Source organism: Carcharodon carcharias, chromosome 11, assembly GCF_017639515.1.
Source record: "Carcharodon carcharias isolate sCarCar2 chromosome 11, sCarCar2.pri, whole genome shotgun sequence".
NCBI classification, from domain to species: Eukaryota; Metazoa; Chordata; class Chondrichthyes; order Lamniformes; family Lamnidae; genus Carcharodon; species Carcharodon carcharias.
The window spans coordinates 91,661,429-91,680,859 of NC_054477.1; the positions used below are offsets into that span (position 1 = coordinate 91,661,429).

General features: G+C 39.9%; 1 protein-coding gene across 1 annotated transcript in view; it reads left to right on the forward strand.

Annotated features, from left to right (window-relative positions):
* Positions 1-9,415, forward strand: part of LOC121283992 (protocadherin Fat 3-like) — a 619,931-nt gene extending 610,516 nt beyond the window's left edge. The window contains exons 27-28 of the mRNA XM_041198874.1: positions 6,296-6,331; positions 7,526-9,415. Coding sequence (XP_041054808.1) covers positions 6,296-6,331; positions 7,526-8,136 — 647 coding nt within the window. The 3' untranslated portion in view covers positions 8,137-9,415. The remainder of the gene's footprint in view (positions 1-6,295; positions 6,332-7,525) is intronic.
* Positions 9,416-19,431: the final 10,016 nt, after the last annotated feature.

A 19,431-nucleotide genomic window follows, 5' to 3' on the forward strand; every position in this document is an offset into this window, starting at 1 on the left:
ACTAGGGATGGGCAATAAATGCTGGCCCAGCCAGCGAAGCCCACATCCCATGAATGAATTTAAAAAAACGAAGGTCAGGCAATATAAAGTAAAGGCTACAGTTCTAAAGGGGTTCAGGAGCAGAAGCACCAGTGATTATATTTGTACAGACTTCAGTTATGAGGATAAATTGGAGAAGCTGGGGCTGTTCTCCATAGCTAAGAAAACGTGGGGAGGAGATTTGATAGAGGTGTTCAAAATCTTGGATGGTCTGGACTGAGTAGATAGGGAAAAACTGTTCCCATTGGTGGAAAGATCAAGAACCATGAGGCCATAGATTCAAGTGAATAGCAAAAGTGCCAAAGGCGACATTAGGAAAATGTGTTTTTCACAGCAAGTGGTTAGGATCCGGAATGCACTGCCTGAGACAGTGGTGGCAGAAGATTCAATCATCAGATTCAAATGGTTATTGGAATATTATCTGGATAGAAAACATTTGCTGAGCTATGGAGAAAAGACAGGAGAATGGGACTAGCTGAGTTGATATTGCAGGCAGCTGGCATGGGCACAGCGGGCCAAATGGCCGCCTCCTGTGTTATAACCAGGCTATGATTCAAATGGCAGCCACTTTGCACACAGCAGCATCCCACAAACAGCAGTGAGATAAATGATCAGTTTGTTTTCGATAGTGTTACTTGGCAGGAGTGGGGAGCACAGAATGATTACAAAACTGAGCACAGCATTAACAGAGTAATGCCATTTGTTGCCATTTACAAAAGGATTGGCAGGGGCTTGCATTACAGAAAGTGTGGGCCACTTAGATTCTCAAATTTAAAGCTGCTACAGAAATTGAAACAAGAGTAGAAAACAGAGAGATTGGCTGTTAAGCCAGTAGTACAGTTTCATGCGGCTACCATTAACCAGTGTAAAATTTCCAGAGCTGCTTTATTAGATATTTCCATTGTCTTTAGTTCCATATTCAACAGGCCAAAATTGTGTTTAGAATTATTGCTGAACTTCCCAGAGCATCATCTTAGCATGCAGGAAAATAACGAAACACATTGATCTTCCAAGGAATTAATGGTAGACTTCTGACATAAAAAGGAAAATCTTTAACTCATTCAGTATCAGTTTGGTTCAGCAGCAGCACTAATCTAATATAAATGATTGGCCCAGATCTTCCGATCCCAAGTGCAGCAGATCCAGCGATGTTATAGCCAATGAAGTACTTTTGAAATGTCATCACTGTTGTAATCTTCTGCAGCCCCACAATGCTCAAGTTATCCCCGTTGATCTAAAACTGGCCTCTCGAATTTTAATCCCCAATTTTAATTGCTCCATTGTTGGTGGCCGTGCCTTCAGCTGTTAAGAGCCTAAGCGCTGAATTGGTGAGGAGGTCTCGTGAGAGGTTCGGAAGCAGACTGTGGAGTGCTTGAATCTGAGAGAAGCAATCTGAGCACTGAGCAGTGGGATTAGAGGCTGCTGAGACTGGAGTGAGGGCTGAGAGCTGGACAGGCTGCGGCATTACTCATGATTTTGGGAATTTTATATTTTAGTGGTTGTGAGTAGGACTGGGGGGGCAAAAATATGCCAATAAAATCTAAATAATGCTACAACAGTTTATAATATATTAGGCTAGAAATTGGTCCTTACTGTTTTTTGGGTCCTGATTTGGTGCTACCCCCTCATTTACCTTATTGTACCATTGGTCCAAGCGGGGCCAATGCTGCTGGCTGCCTGAGAGCTCAGCGTGGGGATGAGCAGCATTCGCAGGGAACACATGGTGCAGACAATTCGCTCCTCTGAAAGGCAGTCTGTCTCTCTTAAAGGGAGGCTGCACTGAGTAACAGGAAGCTAAACCTCTGTCTCTCCACCTTTGTTTCTTCCTTTAAGAATCTCTTGAAAACCTACATCTTTAACCAAGTTTTGGCCAGCTTTTTTTATTCTTTCATGGGATGTAGGTGCTGCTGGCATGGACAGCATTTGTTGCCCATCCCTAATTGCCATTGAGAAGGTGGTTGTGAGCCACCTTCTTGAATTACTTAGGCCGCTGCGGCCCTAATATCACCTTATGTGACTGGGTACCTAATTATGCTTTACAGCACTCCTGTGATGTTTTATTCTGTTAAAGGTACTATATAAATATAAGTTGTTGTGTAATAAAAACAGAGAGGCGCATTTTATTTTACTTTTGTCCATGAGCAATATGCTGAACAAAAGTGGTTTTAACAACATATTTCCATTAGCTTTAAGCCAAACGTTATCAGGTTGATGTACATCAACCATGAAACCTCAGTTTCTTTTTTGTAATATTTGTTATTAATAATGACACAGGATAACAACATGGTAATGCAGAATGTATTTTTTCAAATGATGTACATATATTTAATGAATTTATTTATGAAATCTCAATGCACAAGTGCATCAGTAATTTGATCCCAAGGTACAGATGCATCATCTTCACAAACATTGGTGGGACAAAGGTTTATTTCAACTCAATATATCCACTTATGCTTCTGTTCTTCAGAGTGTTAAAAGAGACACGCTAATGCAATACAGCTTGTAACTTTGAAGCTCCTTCTCATTGAAAAAATAAGCGGCAGCATGCATATTGAAGTCAATGCTGTGTAATACCCTGTGATTTTCAATATGTGATTATGATTGATATTCCTTAGGGATTGATAGTCCTTATCGAGGTTGTGCAGCTGCTTGCAACAAAAGTTAACAAAATGAAGTTAGGATCACCTGCTTGTTGCTTCCTTGCCATGATGTTGCAACTTTTCTCAAAGGTGGGCTCCCCACTGAGAATCTCCATTTATAAAACCTGCCGTACTATAAAACATTAAGAAAGATATTGTGTTTTTATTTCACAATGGCCTTTATTACAGTTATGCAACAGAAAGGATCAAAATGCAGATTGTTTATTCAGTTGCTCTTCTTCAATATTCTTGCATTTGCCTTTTCAGTTCTTGGCGGTTGACACCAAATAAATGCCTACAAATTGATCTAAAACTGCTTACTAACTTTGCACTGCTTTCTGCTGCTCCTTTTCCTACCTTGTCCTTTTCTTACCCTACCCTAAAAGCTTCAATAGTGACTGTTATACGACTGGTCAATGATGCAGTTGACACAATTGAAAACGAAGGTATTTAACTTGCTACTTGCTCTCCTCTCTTCTTGTGAGATAATGATATTTGGCATGATACAGTCAAACAGTTTACCTCACGTTGAAAAACCCACGACGTTGCTTTATCTAAATTATAATCTAAACTCAAGAAAAAGCTTACTTTTGTTAAAATATTAACTACACTATAAGCTTATTTTTGAGCCATTTGTTTCCTGAAGTAATCTAAAATTTGTGACTATTCTAAAGAGCCAATACCAGTTACTGACCTATTTATTGAATTTCTGCAGTCTTAAAATTACAATGTGTAGTGTGAGCATAAATACTGGGAAGATCAAAGCCATTTATTGGAAAGATCAGTCCCGTTCATTAGCCTCAGACTCCATCCTTCTCTCTGGCAACTAACTGAGGCTGAACCTGTCTATTCACAGCCTTCAGCTGAGTTACCAACCCCATATCCTCGCCATCACTAAAACCATCCACATTCACCTCCAAAACATTGCACGTCTCCACTCCAGCCTAAACCCAGCTGTTGTTGAAGCCCTAATCCATGGTTTTGTTATCTCTAGACTCAGCATTTTTCAATGCTCTCCTGGTTGGTCTCCCACCTTCAATAAACTTGAACTCATCGAAAACTGTGCTTCCCATATATGAACGGGCATAAAGTCCCATTCACACATCACTACTGTGTTTGCTGACCTACATTGCCTTGTCATTTAGCAATGCCTCAATTTTAAAATTCCATCCTTGCTTTCAAGCCCCTCCTTTGCCTCTTTCCTCCCTCTCTCTGGAACCTCTTTGAGCCCTAGAACCCTCTGTGAGACCTTTATGCTCCTCCAAATAAGGCCTCTTGCACACCACCATGCCTTCCACTGCCTTGACTCCAAGCCCTTGTGTTCTCTCGCTAAATCTCTCCATTTCTCTGCCTCTCTCTCCTCCTTTAAGGCACTCTTAAAAACAATCACTTTGACCAAGATTTGGGTCACCTGCCCTAATAACTCCTAATGTGGCTTTGTGCCAAATTTTGTTTTAAAACACTCTTGTAGAGCACTTTGGAATGGTTTACTATGATGTTACATCAATGCAAGTTATTGTTTGTTTTGTCCACTATTCCACTGATGGTATTAGCCCATTTTTATTGCCTCTATAATTTTATATGAATATTTAGGCATTTATATTCTAATTTCAGTTATTTCAGGGTTTTTCATAGAATCATATTGCACAAAAGGAGGCCATTCTGCCCATCATGTCTATGTCAACTCTTTACAAGAGCTATCCAATTAGTTCCACTTCCCTGCTCTTTCTTTTTTATTTTTATTTTATTGTTGTAGCAACATTATTACTGATTTTACCATTAAAGGAACACTTGAAAATAGAATCTGATGATATGCAACAACTTTCTTTCCTAATTCAAATCTATTGATCATAGATATTGCCTTAAAATTAACAGCATTAATTTAAGATAATTTAACTGCGCTGAGGATTTAAAACGATTGCTTTTAAAAGATGTTCTTTGTCAATAATTTTTTATAACATTGTTTCTTTGCTTATATGCATCTTTGAAGCTTGTCAAAAATGTTTCATTTAGTTTGAAAATTAGAGACATCTGGCAGTGCATATCAGCATAATTGTCAGGTACGTCTCCTCCAAACTTTTCATTTGTTTACATTTTGGTGGACATCCATGATGCTAAAGACACATCTGAGGCACCCGACATTGAGGCAAGCTGGAAAGTCTGGCATTGTGGCCTGGATAGGGGAGAGTGGTAGTCAGGGCCCCCTCCCTCAGAAACAAAAGTTTTTTTTATGATCCTGACACCACATCCACAATAAGTCAGCTAGCGCACCTAGTCTCACCAGGCATACTTGTACTGACCATACGCTGGGTCCCAATGAAGACCTGGGAATCGGAATAACAATAGGAATCCCCATTCTCTACCCCCTATACATCAAATGCCATGTTTGAGGTCAGCCAAGGCACAGCTCCAAAAGATCATGCCAATCAGTCCTTGACCAGGACCTGATATATCTGGATCTTGGCATAGCTTTCAGTCATTCCAACATGTTCCTGCTGAAGTCACTGCAGGACTATGCTGTAACCGCCTCTAGTTTTCAAGGCCATGGTATTAAAGTACAGCAAAATGAAAAGCCCCAGGAAAGGTTTTCTGGGACAGTTTCCTACCTGATAAATAATCTTAGATTAGAGGAGTAATTGAAGGGAATTAAGAAAAACTACAGCAAGTTCTGTAACAGAGCATAAGGATTCTGTTTCTGTGAAAGAGAATTGACAGATTTAACAGGATTTAGTCTGAGTGTCATTACAGAGAGATAACTGAAAGGATACTTATATGATACATTTAAAAAGTACAAAAGAGGCTTACAATGGTCAAATTTGAGTGAAATAAAATACTGTATGATATTCCTGACAGTGTAAGCTCTTTTGAAATGCAGTTTTGAGCTGATACCCGGAACAATTTAGAGACATCCTTACTTCATTCTAACATACTGATATAGAAATATGTGTGTTTTATTGTATGGTTTAAGCTAAACATTCTCCAAAAAAAAGTGAACCTAAAATCGTGGTGTACCATCACTGTTAAAAACCTAAGACAAACAAAATCATTTCTGATTAAATGTGATTAAACAAAGAAAAAATAAATTTCAGTTCAACCATGAAGAAAATGAAGCATCAATCAAATTAGATACTCAAAAATGACAAACCATAATGTATTTTAGAACATTTTTGTGATGAAATCCATTTTAGATTGTAAGTGGAAATATACCAAGACAGTATCCTTCATTTGTTCTAAATCCTATCAATTGGAATACTGGTTTCCGATGATGCACAATTCATTATTGCTTCATCTGGTGAAGGTGATATTGATGTGAATCAATAAATATTGTACTTGATACAAAGTGCAAGTCTATATCAAATATTTTCATACTTCAGTAGACTTAAATTAAAAAATGATTGTAATGGATCCACGATTTAACTTGTTTTTTAAGGATACTCAAGTCCAGGCAGCAAGAGGAATAGGAACAGTGTACATTTTGCTGTTGAGCTAAATGTATGAACAAAGTTTTTACTGTGCTGTTTTAAAGCTATTGCACTGTCTATATGTTCTATTTAACTGATGTATTTGGGGTATGTTTTTAACCAAACATTCATTTATTTTCGCTTTCCACCTGACAGTGGCCCTTATGGAGGAGGGGCAGAGCTACAACAGAGGTGACTCCCAGACACTTCCGATCTGCTTGTTAATGCTACCCCAAGATCTTTTATTTTAAAGCAGCAATTTGTCTCATTTGTTTTTGGAACTCAATTCCCCATTGTGTTTGCATGCAGCAAGAACTGTGAGGGTTACAGTAATTTCTAGCAGAGCACAATATAAAATAATTTGCAAGGGCATGGATTTACTTTTGAATACCATGTTGTTTATGTTGACCTTCAGGCTGAACTCATTTTGTAAGAATAATGAATTTCAACCTTAATAATTCATTTAAATCAGTGTGCAGCTGCTTAAACACAAAGGTGGTGACCTTAATATTGACAGACATTATAATTTTAAGTAATATTTTTTAGAAAAAATATGTACTTAAACATCAGTTATCACAATACTTATTAGAAATGAAATCTGTATGGTTTAACTGAAATGCATCATTCAACAATTTGCTGGTTCAGCTTTATCTTATCAATATTGCAGCTTTTACAATAAGAAGTGACTGGCTTTCAAAATGCATGTTGATTTTTGGTTGGCCTTTGCATGAATTTGACATCCTACTTCATTCTAAGCATGCTGTTATGTGTTTGGTCAGTGAATGTCACATATAAAGCCACAAATACAAATATGCATAGTTCTGAAATAAAAAAAGGAACACCTTACATGTTCAGTATTTGATGGATAATAAATCATGTTTCAATGCAAGTCAAGCACTGACTTATAACCATTTATTTGTGTACTTTTTAAAATATAAATTCCTTAAAATTTATACAGTCACTATGGAGCTTGTATTGTTTGACAATATTTCAGTTGGAATTGTACTAGAACCAATCCTGAAAGGTTGTGATGCAGAAGCATCCTTTTAGAACTAAAACTAGTTGGCCATTCAAAAACATACATTCCAAGTAACAAATCAGGAAATTATTTGCGATAATTAGATCTCTGGATATGCATAGTTTAATTGAACACACAAGTGTTCTAGTTTAAGTACAAGATCTATATATAAAAATATTCAATGGGAATAAGCAAAATCAAATTCCATCCAATGCATTTCATTGTAGAAACACTACTCATTAGGTGCAATAACACACAATGTTTAAACATCTGTGAATGACCGAACAAAGGGATCACTTCGTTATTAGCCTATCCTTATGCTATTTGTAATAACAAATATATTACTGGAGCTTTTTTTTTTGTTGCAGCATATCATTGGGATACCTCAGACTGGATGCCAAGCACTCGACTGCCAAACATTGAAGAAGTACCGCATTATGAAGCAGTTGATACTGCCCCTGTTCATCATGAGAATGAGAGATCACTAGATGCTGACTACTACCTCGGTGGATATGACATAGACAATGACTTCCCACCCCCTCATGATGAGGAATTCCTGGGCCAGGACCAACTTCCTCCTCCCCTGCCAGAGGATTACCAGGATCAATATGAGATCATCCAACCACCCCAGACAACATCCGCATTGAACACTTTAAATTCCAATGGCCGCAGAAGACCACACTTCCATCCCAGCCAGTATCTTCCACCTCACCAGTTGCCAACAGAAGGAGAAGCTGTTGGTGTCCATGGTGAGACAGACTATGGTGCAGGTTCAAACCAAGACTTGGAGAAAGTGATTAGCGACAATATATCAATGCCCATACTCACATCGACAAATGCATCATCTTCAGATATGTCGATGAGCTGTGGTTGTGATGATTCTGAAGTAGTGATGAGTGACTACGAGAGTGGCGAAGAGCTTAATTTTGATAATATTCATATCTCTTTTGTAGAATCTCAGTACCAGACACAAGTGTGACTACTGCTATATGGGCCAGATCAGAGCTAATAATTCAACAACGCTGAGAATTAAGTGATGCAATGACAGGAAGTTGAAGAGCTTTCTATTGCATTTTTACATCCATAAGGATTGATGGACAAAGTAATTAGAATGAGTTTTTTCTGCTAATTGGGTACTAATTTCATGATATAATACCCACAACAGACTCCTTCTAATGTGGCTACAAATAAGATTTTTTTAAATAAATGAAGCCAATTCATGATAGTCATGATATGGTTCCAAGCTGAGTCACCATTGGAGCTGGAAGTGCAGAAAAATACTACATTTATTATCATTGATGAAATTCTAAAGTATTGTTCCTGTGGAAACTCATTTGATACTGTAGGATTAAGTGATCTTCTGATTCTATTAAATATTAATCAAACAGTCACAGTCTGTGTAGGCAATTCCTAAATGTAATGCCGAAGAGACAAAGTAACTAATAATGGCACTTTCTTAAAATAATATGAATTAAATCACTGGATAGCCAACTACCTGTACATTGCTACAGTCCAGTAACAAACTGATAAGGCATCAATTGTCTAGACGGTTCTTCAGGAGAACGGCAGTACATGTTTAGCAATCCATCCTTCAATGTTTAATTCTGTTCGTTTACTTTCTTGCTAGTTACAGTATCAATCATGGAATGTATATTTGTGCACAGTCCTGAAGTAATTGACTGACTGCAATAAGTTAAAGCAATGGAGTGAAGCAGAACAGCTACCACTAAGAAATGGAACCTACCTAAAGTACCTAACAAAAATGAAGCTTCCGCCTCTTCTCCACTTCTAAAAATGATCTAATTGTCATAGCATTTTTACCATGTCTTATTCCTATATCAAAGCACATAGAATTTAATGTGAGATAACAATCTGCTACATAACACTTGTAACTACAGTGGGCTAGTTTATTTCAATGTTAAAACAGATTTGAAGGGGCGAGAGAACTTTTATTCCAAACTCATATGTGAGTTTGGGGAAGATGGTGGTGCAGTGGTAATGTCATTGGGCTAGCAATGCAGAGGTCCAAGCTGGTACTCCGGGGCCACGTAATCAAATCCCACCATGGCAGCTGGTGGTGCTTAAATTCAATTAATAAAATCTAGAATTGGAAGCTAGTCAGTAATGGTGACCAAGAAACCATCAACGATTGTTGTAAAAACCCATTTAGTTCACTAATGTCCTTTAGGGCATCCTTACCTCACTCTTATGTGTCCTCTGAAATGGCATGGCAAGCCATTCAATTCTAGGGCAGTTAGGGATGGGCAACAAATGCTGGCCTTGCCAACAATTCCCATATCCCATGAAAGAATAAATATATAAAAAATAAAAATTGCACTGCAGGCTAGAACTGAATATATTTGCAATAAATATGCATTTTTATTAATCTAAGGAGCAATTTGACAAGTTCATTTGTTTTGACAATGAGGAAGGACAGTATGAGGTGCATTTGTTTACTGAGAAAAACCTGTAAGAAAACCTTTGGAATTAAATGTGAGTCACTTTCATACCCTTGAGTTTTTTGCATGATTGCAGATAATACAGTACGCCATCCTCACAGTAAAATCTGCTGTCAAAAATTGCTGGGTCAAAATCCTGGAGCTCCATTCCTAACAGCACTGCTGGTGTCCCTACACCTCATGGACTGCAAAGGTTCAAGAAGGCAGCTCACCACCACCTTCTCAAGCTCAACTAGGGATGGGCAATAAATGCTGGCCCAGTCAGCGAAGCCCACATCCCGTGAGTGAATTTTTAAAAATTATGAACAGATGTAGCCATACAATTGAGTTCTCCTGAAAATTCAGTAGGCTACAAATTAACACTTTCAAAGTCTTGTGATTGGAAATATAAGTTTCAAACCTTATGACATTTTGAGTCAAGGCTTTGTTGGGCCATAATTCAGGCAGTTCGATGTGAAAATCACTGTGAAATTTCTCAACAATTTTCAAATGAAAAACACTCTCAAACAAATGTATTTCTATTGCAAATTATTTTAATCAAGCAATAGCAAAACTTGTTTTTGCTATTTAATCATTAATTCAGTTATGTTTTTGGCCTGTCAGGGCAGAAAATGATTCCCCATGAAGTATTGTCTTTAGTGATATAGTGTTACCAGTTTAATTAAAGCATACTTATAAATGCAGTGAAAAGAATTTGAACATAGATTTACAGCTGCATTTAAATTCTGATCTAGCCTAAGTCATATAGGTTGAAAGTCATCTCTTCCCAATGAATGTTGGAGATATAGAGTGAAATAAGTTAGGCCTGATTCAATCTAATTTCTATAAAATGAGCTTTCAACATAAACCTGCAATGTCACAATTCATAACCTGAATAAAATGAGAAAATTATATTTTTTCATGCATCTTTAAAGTTATTTCCATGTATTCAAAAAGCCACAGTGTCACTGATATTCCAATGATAACATTACATCTAGACTCTTATTTCTTCATTTGTATGTAAATTATCTTAAACAGCTGTGGGTCTATGGCACTGCATTTTAGAAAATCGTGAAATTTGATATGCCTAAAGATTTCTAAGCTTTTTGTAGTATTGTATTAAACTGTCGTCCTGTTGTGTATTATTTTTACCTGCTATTAACAGGCTTTGTAAAGATGTAAGTTTATGTGTTCAAGAAGTTTGTACAAAGTGTACATAGATATAGATTGAGTTGTTTAAATTTTGCAAGCATTTGTAGATATTTACTGTGTTCTGGGATGCCTTGAATTTTTTTGCTGATAAAAGTGAAATATCAATCCAAAAGAGAGGTTGGTTAGTATTGATGGACTATTTCTAAAGAAGAAAAATATTAAATTGTTCAGCAAGATCCATTCTGTTCATTTTGATAACCCAAATACTACTTTTATTGTTGCTGAAGTTTGGAACAGACGTCTGTTTAATGTCTTGGAATGAATTCAGCAAGCCTAGCTTTTCATGAATTTAGTGGTCACACAAGGCAATATGCTAAAGGTTGTGTTTTTGAATAGCTACTGTGAATGTGCCAAGTCATTGACGAAACATGGCTAAATAGTACAAAAGGATAAGATTGTATTTTAAGTGTTAATAAAGGGAAACCAGATGTCAGCAGAACTTGATTTGTTTCAATGATCAGCTGTGTAATTGGTGTTTTTGGCAGTATTAAAAACTGCAGTATTTTACGATGACTCAATTGTTGTCCATTGTACAAATTGATTTTTAACTGCCACTACGTTTCTTAAGTTGATGGAACAATAAAGTATGTTTTTAATTAGTTAATTTTGAGTCATCCACAAAATATATGCCCTTATCCAGAATTCCCCTTGCATAACATGTACTGCACAAACTTTCCATTGAACTAAGTCTTTGCATTGTTTAACTTCTAGATATTTTTTGGGGGGACAGGTGGGAGGTAACCTTCAGTTCACATCACAAGAAGCCTTCTACTCAGACTGTCGCAATGAGAAGCCAAGTATGAGGAACAGACATTTTTCTCCTTCGGAACCAAGTATGACATTGAATTAACCCCAGGTAAGCACATTTAGAAACTGAGAATCTTCTAGCTGGGGGATTATCATCAGGAGAGGAAACTTAGTGCTTGAATGTACTTTTCTTGCATTGAGACTAGTGTACCAAATGTATTGGAATGCAAGCCACCTGGACCAGGTGACATCCATTCTAAGCATTTCCAGTGCATCCTACCTATCAACTTTCAACCCATCCATTACCTTTACGATTCTACTGTCACTGATATTTTGTAAGATTCCGCTTCTTGAGTAAACACCAATTCAAAGTACTCATTAAATATTCTAATTTTGCCCTGCACGTATAAGTATTTATCATCCTCTTTGTCCCTATTCAACACCACCCCACCTCTTACTACCTGTTCACTATTTACAAGCTGGTGGAAGATTTTTGGGTACCCATTTATGTTAACTGCCATTCTATTCACACATTCTCTCTGCATTATTCATATTTTCCACTTATTTCCCCTTTCAATATGTTGTATTTGGCCTGGGCCTGCATTTTACAGCCCCGACATGGCGGGACCCAGCAGGGGAGATGTGGCAGCCCAGCCAAAAGCTCATTTATCTTTGGCAGGACCGGACAATTGTGTTGGTTGGGACTGGAAAATCCAGCCCCTGGTTCTTGCTGGAAGAATTCACCTGGCATACATTTTCTTTTGTTTCCACATATTCTGTACCTTCCTCGCCATCCAAGGAGGCCTAGGCCAGGATTTTCTGGCCCCGTCGTGGGCGAGGCAGCGCCCCAGCCACAAGTTCATTGACTTGCAGCGGGACCGGAAGATCCTGGCGGTGGGCGGGTGCGGAAAATCCCGCCCCTAGTTTTGGTTACCTTACTTTTTGTTCTTGTTGGAATATACTTAACCTGTACCTGAAACATCCCTCTTTAAAGCTCACCCATTGTTCCATTACAGTTTTTCCTGTCAGTCTTTGGTTCCATTTACTCTGGCTAGATTCCCTCTCACCCCATTGAAGTTAATCCCCCTCCAATTTAGAAGTTCTAGTTTAGATTGTTTCTCCATTGCTAATCTAAACCTTATGATACAATGATCACCCTTATCCAAGTGATCCACTTGACCCACCTCATTCCACAGCACCAGATCCAGCAATGCCTCCTTCCTAATTTGACCAAGAACACACATGGTGAAGGAAGTTTTCCTGGACACATTTCAGAAATTCCTCCTCCACCCTTTAACTCTAATATTATCCCCAAACAACATTTGCAATTTTAAGTGGGTAATTAAAATCATAAGTGGGGGTGGTGGGTATTGATAGAGGTAAAACAGATCGCAGACTTGGTAACATCCAAAAATATGTGAAATTCCATAAGTACACTGATATTAGCCAGATGCAGTTTACCACCATCTCTTTCAACCACTCAACTGCCTCAGTGGTGTCAGACTACTTGCCCAATATTCAGTCCTGGATGAACCAAATGTTCCTCCCTTTAATATTGGGAAAACCAAAGCTATTGGACCAGGTTGTTCTCAAGGGGATAATTTCACGCCTTGCTTTGTTAGTTTGATTTTTTACCTTAGCCTTTAGCTTACTTTTTTTCCCTGTATGTTTCTGGAAGAGCCAGCTGATGACAGTGCAGCAAGGGTAACAGGGCAACTTGGGAACTTGGTGAACAGTGGGATGGGACAAGCCAACCAATCCTAACCTATGAGATTTAAGGATTTAGAAACAAACAGGAGAGATGGAGAATGTAATAAGGTGAATTGATCAAACTTAGGTACTGAATGAGAAATAAAGAGAGGGAAAGAAAGATTTGATGGAGACAGAAAAAAGGAAAGGTAAGATAAAATTAACTTTTTAAAAATCTCTCTCAATGATTCACCACCTGTAGGAATGAAACTCCACAGTGTAAATTGCTGCCTTTTTGTGTCAGAGCGGTTGAGTGGCATTGCAAGAATATAAAGCACCTCATTAATTTTTTTTGTATTTCATGGGATCTGAGCATTGCAGGCAAGGCCAGCATTTGTTGACCATCCCTAATTGTCATTGAAAAGGTGGTGGTGAATCATGATCTTCAACCGCAGTCCATCCGATGTAGGTACACCCACAGTGCTGATTGGATGGGAGTTCCAGGTTTTTGGCCTAGTAACAGTGCAGGAAGGGAGATATAGTCCCTGGTTAGGATGGTGTTTGACTGAAGGAGAACTTGCAATTGATGGTGTTCCCATGTACCTGTTGCTCTTGTCCTTCTAGGTAATACAGATCCCGGATTTGGAAGGTGCTGTCAAAAAAGGTTGAGCGAGTTGCTGCAGTGCAACTTTTATATGGAATGCACTGCTGCCCTTGTGTGCTGATGGGTTGGTTGAAAATGATTTGAGCATTTCTTTTTATTCTTTCACAGGATGTGAGCATCACTGGCAAGGCCAGCATTTATGGCCTATCCCTAATTGCCCTTGAGAAGATGGTGATGAGCTGCCTTCTTGAACCGCTGCTGTCTTTGTGGTGTAGGTACACCCACAGTGCTGTTAGGGAGGGAGTTCTAGGATTTTGATCCAGTGAAGAAACAGTGATATATTTCCAAGTAAGGATGGTGTTTGGCTTGGAGGGGAACTTGCAGGTGGCAATGTTCCCATCCATCATTTGCCCTTGTCCTTATAGATGGTAGAGGTCGCAGGTTTGGAAAGTGCTGCTGAAGGAGCTTTGGTGAGTTGCTGCGGTGCATCTTGTAAATAGTACACACTGCTGCCACTGTGTATCGATGGTGGAGGGAGTGGATATCGAAGGTGGTGGATGGGGTACCGAGCAAGCGGGCTGCATTGTCCTGAATGGTGTCAAGCTCCTTGAATGTTGTTGAGCTGTACTCATCCAGGCAAGTGAAATCCCAGCCTCTGACCTGATCTTGTAAAGTATTTGTACGGTTGGTCCAGTTCAGTTTTTGGTCAAAGGTAATCCCCATGATGTTGGTGGTGGGGGCTTCAGGAATAATAATGCTTTAGATGTCATGGGGAAATGGTCATTGCCTGGCACTTGTGTGGCATGAATGTTGCTTGCCTAAAATCAACCCAAGCCTGAATGTCATCCAGTTCTTTCTGCACATAGATATGGACTGCTTCAGTATCTGAGGAGTTGTGAATGGTACTGAACACTGTGCAATCATCAGCAAATATCCCTAGTTCTGACCTTATAATGGAGGGAAGGTAGTGATAAAGCAGCAATAGATGTCTTGGCCTAGAACACTTCCCTGAGGAACTGCTGCAGTGATGTCCTAGGACTGAGATGATTGGTATACAACAACCACACCATCTCCCATTGCACTAGATATGAGTAAAACAAGTGGAGAGTTTCCCCTGATTCCAATTGACTTCAATTTTGCTAAGTCTCCTTGATGTTTTACTCAGTCAAATGCTGCCTTGATGTCAAGGTCATCCATTTTCATCTCATCTCTTGAATTCAACTGTTTTGTTCCTTTTTTGGACAAAGGCCATAATAAAGTCGGGAGTTGAATGGCCTTGGCAGAACCCAAACTGAGCAACAGTGAGCACGTTATTGCTGAGTATGTGCTGCTTGATAACAGTATCGATGACACCTTCTATCAATTTATTGATGATGGAGAGCAGACTGATGGAGTGGGAATTGAGTGCATTGGATTTGTCCTGCTTTTTGTGGATAGGACCTACCTGGGCAATTCCTCACATTACAGGGTAAATGTTAGTGTTCTTGCTGTACTGGAACAGCTTGGCTTGGGGCGCAGCTAGTCTGGAACTCAAGTCTTCAGTGCTACTGCTGGGATTTTTTCCGGACCCATAGCCTTTGCTGTTTACATTGCCTTCAGCTGTTTCTTGATAGCTCATAGAGTTATTCAAATTGGCTGAAGACTGGAATCTGTGATGTTTATGACATCAGTAAAAGGCCAAGATGAATCATCTACTTAGTGTTTCTGACTGAAGTTGACAGTAAATGATTTAGCCTTATCTTTTACACTGACATGCTGGTATCCCTCATGATTGAGGATGGGGATATTTGTGGAAATGAGTCCTCTGGTTAGGTGTTTAACTGTGCCCCACCATTCATGACTGGATGTGACAGGACTGATCTGATTCATTGGTGGTGAAATCACTTAGCTTTGTCTATCACATACTGCATCCGGTCTTTAGCATGGATGTAGTCTTGTGCTGTAGCTTCACCAGCTTGGCACCTCATTTTTATGTATGCCTGCTGCTGCTCTTATCATGCTCTCCTGAGTCTTCATTGGACCAGGGTTGAACCCCCAGCTTAATGGTTATGATAGAGTGAGGAATAAGCCAGGCCATGAATTTACAAATTGTATTTGAATACAATACAGCACTTCATGGATGCCCAGTTTTGAGCTGCTTGATCTGTTCTGAATCTATCCCATGACATGGTGGTAATGCTACACAACATGATGTATAGCATCCTCAGTGTGAAGACGGCACTTCATCTCCACAAGGCCTATACAGCGACCACCCCTACTGATACTGCCAAAGAAAGATACATCTGCAACAGATAAATTGGTGAGGATGAGGTCAAGTAGGTTTTTTTTCCCTCTTGTTGGTTCCCTCACCATCTGCCACAGGCCCAGTTTGGCAGATACATCTTTCAGGACTCGGTGATGGCGATGGCATAGTAATGGCATTGAAGCCCCCCCATCCAGAGTACATTCTCTACCCTTCCTACCCTCAGTGCTTTTTCTAAGTGGTGTTCAACATGGAGAAGTGTTAATTGATCAGTGACAGTAGTAGGAAGTAATCAGCAAGAGGTTTCCTTGCCCATGTTTGACCTGATGCCATGAGACTTCATGCAGCCTGAAGTCAATGTTGAGGACTCCAAAGATAATTCCTTCCCAACTGTATGTCACTGTGCCACAAACCTCTGATGGGTCCGTCCTGCCATTGGGACAGGGCATATACAGGGATGGTGATGGTGATATCTGGGATGTTGGTTGTAATGTATGACTTGATGAGTATGAATAAGTCAGGATGTTGCTCTCGCAACTTTGACACAACTCACCAGTAAGGAGTACTTTGCTCAAATCATCTGCCAGTGGGCCGTCTGGTTTTATTTCTTTTTGACTTTTGTGGCATGGCTTGGTACAACTGAGTGGCTTGCTAGGCCATCTATGAGTCAACCCATTGCTGTGGGTCTGGAGTTACATATAGGCCAAGCCAGGTAACAATGACAAATTTTCTCCCCTAAAGGGCACTTGTGAACCAGATGGGTGTTTACAGCGGTAAAAGGGCCACCATTACTGAAAGTAGCTGTTTTTAAATTCCAAACTTTATTAATTAATTGAACTTAATTCCCACCACCTACCATGAGGGATTTGAACTCATGTCCCCAGAGCATTATCCTGGGCCAGTGGATTACTTGTCTAGTAATATTATCATACTGCCACCATCCCCTACTAAGGCATTTTTGCTGTTAAGTAGAAGTTTAACTTTCTATGTTGAGTTTAATTTGCAAGCTAAATAGCAATTGCATCAATTTCAACATACAGAGAGGTAGAGGCAGAGCTGCCATCTTCACAAGGCTAACCACGGAGTGGCACAAAATATCCAGATTGTCCAAGCTGTCCACAAATTGATGTATTCCATTCACTAGCTAATAATTTCATCCCCCTCTCTGGCCAAACTTGAAGTTCATAATTTTGGCATCCTTTTTGACCTTGAACTGCACTTCCGAACCCTTATCTTCCGCATTACCAAGACCTCCTACTTCCTCCTCCATAATATCGCCGATCTCCGTTGACTGTCAGCCACGTCTCAGTTGGTAGCCCTCTCATCTCTGAGTTACCAGATTATGGATTCAAACCACAATCCAGGGCGTGAGTGCAAAAGTCAAAGCTGGTCCTACCTGTGCAGTACTGATGAAGTGCCGCACTATCAGAGATGGTGTCTTTCATTTGAGATGTTAAACTGAGGCCCCATCTGCCTGCTTGGGTGGATGTAAAAGATCCCATGGTACTATTTTGAAGATGGGCAGGCAAGTTATCCCTGGTTTCCAGGTCATCATTTATCCCTCAGTCAACATCACAAAAACAGATTATCTGCTCATTGATATAAAAACAAAAAACTGCGGATGCTGGAAATCCAAAACAAAAACAGAAACAGAAATACCTGGAAAAACTCAGCAGGTCTGGCAGCATCAGTGGAGAAGAGCACAGTTGATGTTTCGAGTCCTCATGACCCTTCAACAGAACTAAATAAAAATAGGAAAGGGGTGAAATATAAGCTGGTTTAAGGTGGGGGGGTGGGTTATTGGGACAAGCAGCCAGTGATAGGAGGAGATAACTTGTCCTCACTTATCACCCCACCAGCCTCCGCATTCAAAGGATCATCCTCTGCCATTTCTGCCAACTCCAGCATGATGCCACCACCAAACACATCTTCCCTTCACCCTCCCCGGCGGCATTCCGTAGGGATCGTTCCCTCCGTGACACCCTGGTCCACTCCTCCATCACCCCCTTCTCCTAAACCCCTCCCACGTCATCTCCCCATGCAAACGCAGAAGATGCAACACCTGCCCCTTCACTTCCTCTCTCCTCGCCGTCCAAGGAACCAAACACTCCTTTCAAGTGAAGCAGCATTTCACTTGCACTTCCCTCAACTTAGTCTACTGCATTCGTTGCTCCCAATGCGGTTTCCTCTACATTGGAGAGACCAAATGCAGACCTGGTGACCGCTTTGCAGAACACCTTCGGTCTGTCTGCAAGCATTACCCAGACCTCCCTGTCGCTTGCCATTTCAACACACCACCCTGCTCTCATGCCCACATGTCTGTCCTTGGCTTGCTGCATTATTCCAGTGAAGTTCAACGCACACTGGAGGAACAGCACCTCATCTTCCGACTAGACACTTCACAGCCTTCTGGACTGAATACTGAGTTCAACAATTTTAGATCTTGAACTCTCTCCTCAATCCCCGCCCCCTTTCTGTTTCTTCCCCCTCCTTTTTGCTTTTTCCAATAATTTATATAGATTTTTCTTTTCCCACCTATTTCCATTATTTTTAAATGTATTTCACCCATTGTTTATCTATACCTTTTATGCCCTTTTAGTATTATTTCACCCCACCCCCACTAGAGCTATCTATACCTTGCTTGTCCTGCTCTCTACTCTTAATTAGCACATTCCTTTAGATAATATCACCACCTTCAACACCTCTTTGTTCTTTTGTCTGTGACATCTTTTGATTATCTCCTCCTATCACTGGCTGCTTGTCCCAACAAACCCCACCCCCCCAAACCAGCTTATATTTCACCCCTTTCCTATTTTTACTTAGTTCTGTTGAAGGATCATGAGGACTCAAAATGTCAACTGTGCTCTTCTCCACCGATGCTGCCAGACCTGCTGAGTTTTTCCAGGTATTTCTGTTTCTGTTTTTATCTGCTCATAATTCATTGCTGTTTGTGAGGGTTTATTGTGCGTGTATTGGCTGTCTTGTTTCCTACATTACAGCAGTGAATATACTTCAACAAGTATTTCATTGGCTGTTAGCTGCTTTGAAACATCCAGTGGCCATGAAAATCATGATATAAATGCAAGTCCTTTTTTCTTATTGCCTCAGCCTATCTACTTTTGAAACCTCATTCATGCTTTTGTTACATCGGACAAGATTTTACCAAAGCTCTCCCAGTCTGTCCGCTCCCACATGCAATAAACCTAAGCTCATCCAGAACCTAGTCCCATTCACCAGTCACCCTTGTATTTACTGCCCTGTATTTAAAATTCTCATCTTTGTGTTCAAATTCCTCCATCGCTTTGCCCTCCTTTTTCTCTGCAACCTCCTCCAACCTTCCAG